A 9,983-nucleotide genomic window follows, 5' to 3' on the forward strand; every position below is an offset into this window, starting at 1 on the left:
TCGACAAGGTGGCTAATTCAGTGCATAAAATATGCTCGTACCGCCTTGGAAAAGACATTTTTAACATGTTTGCAATTATTTGATTGGGTCAATATGCATCCTTGTTGGTTGTACCGCAATTGTATCCGGCATGTTGTTTCAGATTTGTTAACGTACTTTTCAAATAAAGTAGCTGTCATGTGCTTTGCCATTTCCTACATCTCGGGAAATATCTCGAGAAAATACATTCCTTTTTCACCTGATCGAAGCTTTTGCATTGTTTGTGACTGTATGTTGACGGAACTGGGAAAAAATAAGACTCGAAAATAATTGAGCTGGATAAGAGGTATACCCACAGGCGCATACTATTTACATAAAGTGAACGTGAAAGATATGCACGAATGCATGAAGCAAGCCCTTGAATCTGGAGTCGAACAGAAGCAAAAGTACAGAAAAAATACAGAATGAGAGAATTCACTATGCGCTGATCCAGATTCCGTTTTGTGTGTGCGCTGTGGTGAGATGGTTCTAAAGATGTGTGCGTCTCAGTAGAAGCCTGGCTTACAGCTCCTGCATTAACAATTTCAAAATGCCTATCCGTGTGCGATTCTAACGTGAAATTTCAAGCTCGACCCGTTGTTTGCCAAGTGCGCTGTGAAGTTAATGACGCTGGAAATATTTTTAATATTGGTAAATCATTTAAAAGGTAGTTCGCCGACAACAATGATGGAGCGGTCCTCCACGGGGCCACGAAACGCCGGACTATATCGCGCGACCTTCGCAAGCTGTCCGTGGGCCGCCGGCGTGAGCCAACGCCCTTAAGCACGTGCGAAGTGGTCATAGCTCGCACCTTTCAGGGCCTCAGACAAAGGCGGCCCAGAAAACGCAAACGAACCGATCGCTACCACGCACAGCTTCGCCTTTACTGCGGACAGCCTAAACTGGAGCGGCACTTCGTTCTTAGCGCGCCCCGGGCGAAAACGAGACTGTGCAGCAGCCACCTCCTTACTCACCACGGTCAGTCAATGCGGAAAAAAGCGGATACGCCGAAAATGAGACGATTTGACGTCACTGCGCGATATCGCCGCGACACGGATGAAGACGAAGAGAGTGAGGAACGCAGAGAGGGGGAAGCTGGGCACCTCCGCGGCAGCGAAGGGCGTTGGAGCTCAGAGTTCCGCCGGCCTTCTGGAAGTGGGCGTTGCCCTCAACTCAAAGGCGGGCAACCCCTCCCTCCCGGGGTATGGCTTCACGGGGTCGCTATATAACCGTCGGCCTGGGAAGGGGCTCTGGTAGTTGGGAATCCACGTCCAAACACCATGAATACCCTCGTAAGTTAAGCAAAGCGCACAGAGGAGAAGGCTGACTAGCCTAGAGTGTTTCGCATGCTCAAATTGTTGCGTTCAACGGCAATGTGTTCTTGTCACCGAAGCGATTAGTGTCCCTGATTTAGTCCGCGCCTGAAAACAAAACGATGAATGAGTGGAAGCTGTCATCGGAACAGTCGACTTTTTAAAAGCATACATGTTGGTCGCAGCGTGCACTTCTTAGTACTTTCTGCTGACTAAAATAACTAACACCACTGACAGATTTACTCTGGCGCGTCTTCCTCGCTTTTGCCTAAGAAATGCGCAGAATTACTTTCTGGACACCACGTGTGAATATTCTATTAGAGCAGCGTGAATTAATCTCACGCTGCTTTTCGGAAACTGCTCCAATCTGTTTCAGACCGTCGTTGCCTTCCTGGGCCTTGTGGCCGTTGCCTGCGCTGGCCTTGTCGGCGGCTACGGCGGATACGGCCACGGTTACGGCCTTGGCTACGGCGGATACGGCCACGGCTACGGCCTTGGCTACGGCGGATATGGCCACGGCTATGGCCACGGAGTCGCTGTTGCCGCCCCCGTTGCTGCTGTTACCAAGACCTACGCCGCTCCCAGCTATAGCGCCGGGGCTCACTATGGCTCCGTGCACGCCATCGGTCACGGCTACGGTCACGGTTATGGTCACGGCTACGGCGGCCTCGGTTACGGACACGGCTATGGTGTGGCTCTCAAGGGTGTCGCCGTCGGCTACGGTCTCGGCTACGGTCACGGATACGGCTATGGCCATGGCTACGGCTATCATGGTTAAGCGTTATTTATAATAATGGTAAGAACCTAAAAGTATCCCGAAAGGAACTACGCTTCGAAAGGTTTTGAAGCAGTGACCACTAGGATTTATGGTAGGACGCATTAAAAAAGAAAATAGCAATTGCTAAGTGTTGGTAGGTTCGCTAAAGTCTGTTCTTGAAATTTGACTAAACAAAGGAAGCCAGAGGCATGGTTGAGCTAGTTCTCTGATGCTTAGATGTTCATTTAGGTAGCTGCTCTTAGTCGCGGAGGAATTGTGGCGATTACTGCAGGCTTGAGTTGCATCCGACTAAAGTGAGTATTGGGTTAGGCTATTCTAAGCTCTGTCAGCATCCAATAACAGCAGTGAGGAAAATAGTTTAAATTCTAGATGCTTGCCAACATTGAATGGTTCGACCTCGAAGTAGTGAGTTCGTAGTAGCTGTCCAAGCATTAAATCTTAAAGGACACAATTATTTTACTCTTGACAAAGGCAACTGGCACTTCAGTAAGTTCACTTCACTGGCGAAGTAGCCCTAAAGCAGAGAAATTTTACACACTGCCTGGTCCAACTAGAACAGATTTTGCCGCCATGAGAAGCAGTCGGGATGCGGTGTTTAATGCGTTCCAGCAACGAAAACCAATTATGTGGGAAACGTAAGCTGTATGACGCCCACATATAATAGGCCGCTCTAAACAAGCCGTACGGACGGGTCTGCGTGGCCCAGGTGTAACGCGAATGCAAGGATCCCGACAGGCTTATTCACAAAAAGGAGGAGTTGACTGCCGAACGTAGCACCAGGCACAGTTCAGTTAGTCCTCGGCCGACATACCCTGCCATGCTCGTGATTTGTCGCTGACGCCAGCTTTGACGCGAGATAAAAGACGTTCGAGAATGCGCCTCTTTCTTATAGGATGCCGATAAAGGATGCAGCTATTCCATAGAGTGAACAGACCAGCCTTATTTATCATTACGTAAAGACTTCTCCAGCTGGGTTTTTCGGCTGTCGACACATATTATTTGTGACGATCGTTCTCTGGCTTCTTTGTGGGTTGATTTCTTTTCGTGTGCTCTAGCGATGTCGATGCGTAAGCCACCATTTTTTTTTTCAGGAGACTGGGAAGTAGGATCTTCAAATTGGCACCAGGCGCCTCGTGGGGCTTTGTCGTTGTGAAGGAGAAATAAAATACGTGCTATGGAAAACAACGGCTTCGTGAACATTTTTGTTGAATCCAGCGCTGCGCTCACAGCGATAGCAGATTATTTAAAAATGGCAGGCTTTATGTCACCTTCTCGGCCAATTCCAGGCACGGCCAGTCTCGTACGGCCTTCGGGGCTGTCTGTCCTCCCTCCGCTCCTCGGTGCGGTCGCCACCCGCTCACCGCGTCTGTATACCGCCGTTCACATGCATGGAAAGCGCGCGGTCGCTCTCCGCTAGACACGAATAAATTGCAACCAGCAAGTCATTTTAATCCATATAGTTCAGAAAAAATACCGCGCAATCGGCGTCTAATATTTGCTCATGGTAAAGGCGCGAAAACACACACGGAAAGGTAACGGAACAGAGCGCCACTCACAACAGCTTTATGGAAGGAAACAGGCAAATGTACAGTCATCAAACACACAATATCACCGTGATTCAATATTAACATGCTACTGTGCGGCAGACGTAGCTCTTTTCAGCCTTGTATACAAATATATCACTGACACACACATGCTTGTTTTCTTATCGGTAAAAATGGCTCAATTAACTCCCTAGCTCTTGTGTCTTTACTTCAGTAGCGTGGTTTTTTTGGGCTTGTTGGTACATGATTCCAATACACTATAGCGCAGCAAAAGACGTGGTGTTCGTCTCTCGCTCTATTGGAGTCTTTACTTCTTCACAAAATCCCCACATCAGAAAAACATGGCCCACAAGTGTTTTGGTGAATTTGGTCCTTCTTTATTTTCTTCAACGTTTCAATCATGCTACCCGATTCGCTCATGAACACAGCGCCCAGTTTTTCCGATATACGAACGGCCACACGACATATCGTACACCACCCCACTTCATAAACGGTGCCTTCATTCCTTCCCATTTCAATCCGTGAGGTTTCCGAGCTTACTCGGGACGGAAAAGACAACTTATTTAAATTGTGGCCCAACTTGCGCACTTATGGAACCACCACAGACCTTTTTACCTCTTTCCGAGGAACGTCTTCCCCGCTCTCACTGCCTTTGCCTTCATTTTCTGCAGGAGGATTTCAGCGACTCCCGTCAAAAGCGAATCAGGGGACCCGGATGAAGATAGCCTTGCCAATTGATTATTTTCTTTCATTGATTCGGTTAACCCTAGCTTGAGGATCGATACAGGGAGGGCATAAAATAAAAATACAATTCATAACATATTATAATGACGTCAAGTTGTACGCTCTCTAAACAAAACATCAATGGATCGTTCGAATTTGTGCACTTCCGTCTGCTCAAAAACCTCAGTTGGCAAAGCATTCCAAGATTCAATCACATCAGGAAAAAAGGGGTTGCGGAAAACATCAACACGTGTGACATAAGGCTTGATTGCTCTCGTGTGGCCCGCTCCGTTTTCCCGGGGAGTGAATATACCTACCTTTGCTTACACTTAAATGTCCTTGGAGTATCTGAAATAAACTCTTTAACCTGGATTTTTGCCTTCGATTTTCAAGTAACTCGAGCTCATCATCATCATCATCCTCACTATACCCACTGCAGGGCGAAGGCCTCTCTCATATTTCTCCACTCAACCCGGTTCTGTGCTAGCTGCATCCACTTCAGCCCTGCGAACTTCTTAATCTCATCCGCCCACCTAACTTTCTGCCGCCCCCTGCTACGCTTTCCTTCCCTTGGAATCCAGTTTGTTACCCTCAGCGACCATCGGTTGTCCTCTCTTCGCACTACATGTCCTCCCCATACCCATTTCTTCTTCTTAATTTCCACTAGATTGTTGGTAACTTGAGTTATTTCTCTGACCCACTCTGCACGCTTGCTATCTCTTAATGTTACCCCTACCATTTTTCGTTCCATAGCCCTCTGGGTTGTCCTCAACTTAAGTAGAACTCTCTTGGCTAGCCTCCATGTTTCAGCCCCATAGGTGAGTACAGGTAAGATGCAACTGTTGTATACTTTCCTCTTGAGCGATACCGGTAAGCTGCTAGTCATAATCTGCGAGTGCTTGCCAGATGCGCTCCATCCCAATCTTATTCTTCTTGTTATTTCCTTTTCATGGTCCGGATCTGCGGTTACTACCTGTCCTAAGTAGACATATTCGCCTACTACTTCCAATACTTCGCTACCTAATGTAAACTGCTGTTCCTTCCCGAGGCTGTTGAACATTACCTTAGCCTTCTGCATATTGATTTTCAAGCCTACCTTTCTGCTTTTCCTGTCTAGGTCATCAATCATTATTTGCAGTTCATCCCCCGAGTTGCTTAGCAAGGCAATGTCATCAGCGAATCGCAGATTACTGAGGTATTCTCCATCTACCCTTGCCCCTAACTGCTCCCATTCCAAGTCTGAATACTTCTTCTAAGCAAGCTGTGAATAGTACCGGGGAGATTGTGTCTCCCTGCCTAACACCTTTCTTTATGGGAATTTTGTTACGTTCTTTATGCAGAACTATGGTTGCCGTGCAGCCACTATATATGTCTTCCATCACTTTCACGTACGGCTCGTCTACCCCCTGATTTCGCAATGCCTGCATCACCGCCGAGGTTTCAACTGAGTCAAATGCTTTTTCGTAATCAATGAATGCTATGTATAAGGGCTGGTTATATTCCAAGCTTTTTTCTGTCACCTGATTGATGGTATGAATATGATCGATAGTATAGAGGACCGTTTCCGAAACCCTGCTTCATCCTTTGCTTGATTGCAGTCTAAGGTTGTCCTGATTCTATTAGCGATTACCTTAGTAAATACCTTATACGTAACAGACAGTAAGCTGATTGGTCTGTAATTTTTAAGGTACTTAGAGTCATCTTTCTTATGAATGAGGATAATGTTTGCATTCTTCCATGGTTCCGGTTCCGTTGATGACGCCAGGCACTGCGTATACAGGTTGGCGTTTTTCTAGCACGATATCCCCGCCGTCCTTCAGCAGATCTGTTGTTATCTGATCCTCGCCAGCTCATTTCCCCCTCTTCATAGTTTCTAATGCTTTCCTGACCTCGTCCTTCGTCACTGGTGGAACGTCTGACTGTTTTTCCCTACCGCCAATCTCATTACGGTCCTGACTACTTTGGCTACTGTAGAGATCTGTATAGAACTCCTCGCCTACTTTGACTGTCTTGTCCATATTCGTGATGAAGTTGCCCGCCTTGTCCCTTATCGCATACATCTGGTTTTTGCCTATATGCCCAATTTCTTCTTTACCGCTTTAAGGCTTCCCCCGTTCTTTACAGCATGCTCAATTTTCTCCATGTCATACTTCTTTATATCGGCCACCTTGCGCTTATTGATTAGCTTTGATATCTCGGCCAATTCGATCTGGTCTGTTGAATTGGAAGCTTTCATACTTTGGCGTTTCTTAATCAAATCTTTCGTCTCCTTAGACAGCTTACCGGTATCCAATCTAACGGGACTGCCGCCTACTTCTACAGTGCACTCAGTAATGATATCTCTGCAATTATTGTTCATTGCTTCTAGGGTAATGGCCTCGTCCTCGGTTAGAGCTGAATATCTATTTTGTAGCGAGATCCTGAACTCTTCTGCCCCCCCCCCCCCCCCCCTCACTGCTAATTCGTTGATGTGTTTCTTTCTTACTAATCTGTTGCGTTCCTTCTTCAGATTTAGGCTAATTCGGGACCTCACCATCTTGTGGTCACTGCATCGCACTTTCCCGATCACCTCTACATCTTGCATAATGACGGGTGTTGAACACATTATGAAGTCAATTTCATTTTTAATCTCCCCGTTAGGACCTTTCCATGTCCATTTCCGGTTCTTCCGTTTGCTGAAGAAGGTATTCATTTTTCTTAAGTTATTGCGCTTTGCAAACTCAACTAGTAACTCCCCCCTGCTATTCCTAAAACCAATACCATAGTCACCTACTGCCTTGTCTCCTGCCTGCTTTTTCCCTACCTTGGCATTGAAGTCGCCAAGGTGTTTAATATTTCCGTCACTGAGTCCCGTTCTTCTGTACCTTGACAAAATAAAACGAGCGGCCATTCTTTGAATGCGTTCCAGTTTATCTTTTAAAACTTTTTGGTGGGGGCTCCAGACAGCACAGGCATACTCCAAGGATGGGCGTATGAACATTTTGTAGGCTGTTAATTTGACATCTTTTGTTGCATATTCTAATTTCTTTCTCAAAATGTAAACTTTTTGTGAAGCTGTTGTGCACACATTATTATTAATGTGTTTATGCCACTGAAGGTTATGTGAAATTGTGACTACTAAATATTTGATGGTATCAACCTTTTTATTTTATTGTTTCCAACGTTATAAAAATATAACCTAACACTCAATTCATTTGTTGTATGTGCGAAAGTTGATTTGGTGTAGTTAATTTTCATGTCCCAATTCTCGCACCAAAGATGGAAGGAATGAAGGACTCGGTTTATTCTGATCTGGTCGTCAGTTCGAGTTATTCGAGAGAAAATAAACAATCGTTGGCAAAAAGCGTCAGCTCTACACGAGACTGTAACCTCGTTAATATCGTTACTATAAATTAAAAGTGTAAGGAAGAAGATGATTCAGCGCACATGCAAACGACGACGGAGACGGCTGAGTTCCTGGCCGATCAGCAATCGAAACTCGGACTGTCTTGTTCGAACGAGATTGTGCCTTACTCTACGATCGTCGTGTGTCACCGGTCGCCGTCTCCAGTCCTCCGAATAATCCCTAATAAACCCCTATTCATTTGTTGGCCAGTGACCTCGACCTGACTCACCGTGAGCAACTGTTTGCTCTCCTCAACCAGCTCCGTTCTTCGTTTGACGTGCAGACGAGTTCCTTGGGCCGTGCGACCGAGGTTGTTCACCCCATCGACACCGGCAGTCATGCCCCTCTTTGCCAGCGCCCTTACCGCATTTCGCCTACGGAGCGCCGTGTTATTGCTGAGCAGGTCGACGACATGCTACAACGTGGTGTAATTCAGCTTTCATCTAGTCCGTGGTCGTCTCCAGCGGTACTTGTGAAAAAGAAGGATGGCTCCATAAGATTTTGCGTTCACTACCGCCATCTTAACAAAATTACACGTAAATACGTATACTCACTACCCCGCACCTTCACCAAATGAAGAGGGGTTTATTAGGGGTTATTCGCAGGACTGGAGACGGCGACCGGTGACACACGACGATCGTAGAGTAAGACACAATCTCGTCCGAACAAGACAGTCCGAGCTTCGAGTGCGCGCGCTAGCTGATCGGCCAGGAACTCAGCCGTCTTCGTCGTCGTTTGCGGGGGCGCTGAATCATCTTCTTCCTTACAAAAGCAATAATAGAGCTAGAACCGACCCTTGAGGAACGCCAGAGAACACTTCTAATGTTCAAGAGAAACAGTCACCCAACGCACAACCTGCCTGCGATTGTTCAAATAAGCTTCAATCCACTTCAGAATAGTTTCACTAATTCCTGCTTTATGTAACTTAAAAAGTAATTTATTGTGTGAAACTTTGTCAAATGCTTTTGCAAAATTACGCTAATGACATCAATTTGTTCTTGGGCATCTATGGCTGAACTAAAATCATGTATCGTTTCTATGAGCTGTGTTATCGTTGTATTGTGAAAAACTGCGCCGAAATAAACACACCACAAGACAGAAGACGGGACGAAGGCGCTACTCACAACTGAATTTATTGAAACCCACGAGTGATCTTATATAGGCGAAGTTTCCAAAGGGAAAGAAGGATGGGGAGAAAGATAGGGGAAATCATCAAACGACCATCGAGAACGCAAGGGAAAAAAACTCGGTTAATGGATAGCAGAATCTAAAAACCTAATTTCGGAGGCCAGGAGAGATAATGAGGGGATGCTGATACACCTGCTGTCAAACTCCTTAATGTAGAAAGCCTCCAAACTAACACGTGCCGTTTTATCCTTACTCTTTCCAAGAATCTTCGTCTCATTCAACCTGGCCCCGCATCCGTTGCAGTTGATTACGTGCGCAACCAAATGTGCGTACTTGTCTTTTAAATCGGACAAATTTCGTGCATGTTCCCCCAAACGCATGTTCCCCAAAGTTTTTTTCCTTGCGTTCTCGATGGTCGTTTGATGATTTCCCCTATCTTTCTCCCCATCCTTCTTTCCCTTTGGAAACTTCGCCTATATAAGATCACTCGTGGGTTTCAATAAATTCAGTTGTGAGTAGCGCCTTTGTCCTGTCCTCTGTCTTGTGGTGTGTTTATTTCGGCGCAGTTTTTCACAGTACAAATATGAACCAACTAGCCCAAGAAACGGTATTAATAAAGTGTTATCGTTGATAGTCCTTTTCGGAACCTGTTGGTGCTGATAAAAGTAATCGTTATCCTCAAGAAAAGATAATATATGTTTGCTTATAATATGTTCTAAGAGTTTACAACTGATACTTGTCAAGAAAATTGGGCGATAGCTATTTGGAATTACTCGGATACTGCTTTTAAAAACAGGCATTACGACTGCGCAGCGCCAATCGTCTGGCAACGTGTGAGTGTGTATGTACTTCATAAAACTTTTGCGCAAGAAAAATGACGCCCACTCCGTGTATCGCTTTCGTCTGGTCCGCTGGCTTTTTTAGAAAGCAAAAGCAACAGTTGATTAAGCACGCCCTCCTGAGTCACTACCAGGTATCCCATTGAACATGAAGGGGAAGGAGGATACCCGCCACGGTCATCATTGCATGGTTTAAAAAATACTGATGGGAAAAACTGGTTGAAATGATCTGCTGTCTTTGTTTTGTCTGTCACT

General features: G+C 45.9%; 1 protein-coding gene across 1 annotated transcript; it reads left to right on the forward strand.

Annotated features, from left to right (window-relative positions):
• The first annotated feature begins 1,288 nt into the window (after nucleotides 1-1,288).
• On the forward strand, nucleotides 1,289-3,289 carry LOC146187729 (uncharacterized). The gene is made up of 3 exons (XM_084603512.1): nucleotides 1,289-1,310; nucleotides 1,708-2,127; nucleotides 3,201-3,289. Exons 1-2 carry the CDS (start codon nucleotides 1,299-1,301, stop codon nucleotides 2,107-2,109), a joined length of 414 nt encoding a protein of 137 aa, XP_084459638.1. The 5' UTR covers nucleotides 1,289-1,298; the 3' UTR covers nucleotides 2,110-2,127; nucleotides 3,201-3,289.
• The last annotated feature ends 6,694 nt before the right edge of the window (nucleotides 3,290-9,983 follow it).

Source organism: Amblyomma maculatum, chromosome 5, assembly GCF_055883805.1.
Source record: "Amblyomma maculatum isolate TAMU_Amacu chromosome 5, ASM5588380v1, whole genome shotgun sequence".
Taxonomy (NCBI): domain Eukaryota; kingdom Metazoa; phylum Arthropoda; class Arachnida; order Ixodida; family Ixodidae; genus Amblyomma; species Amblyomma maculatum.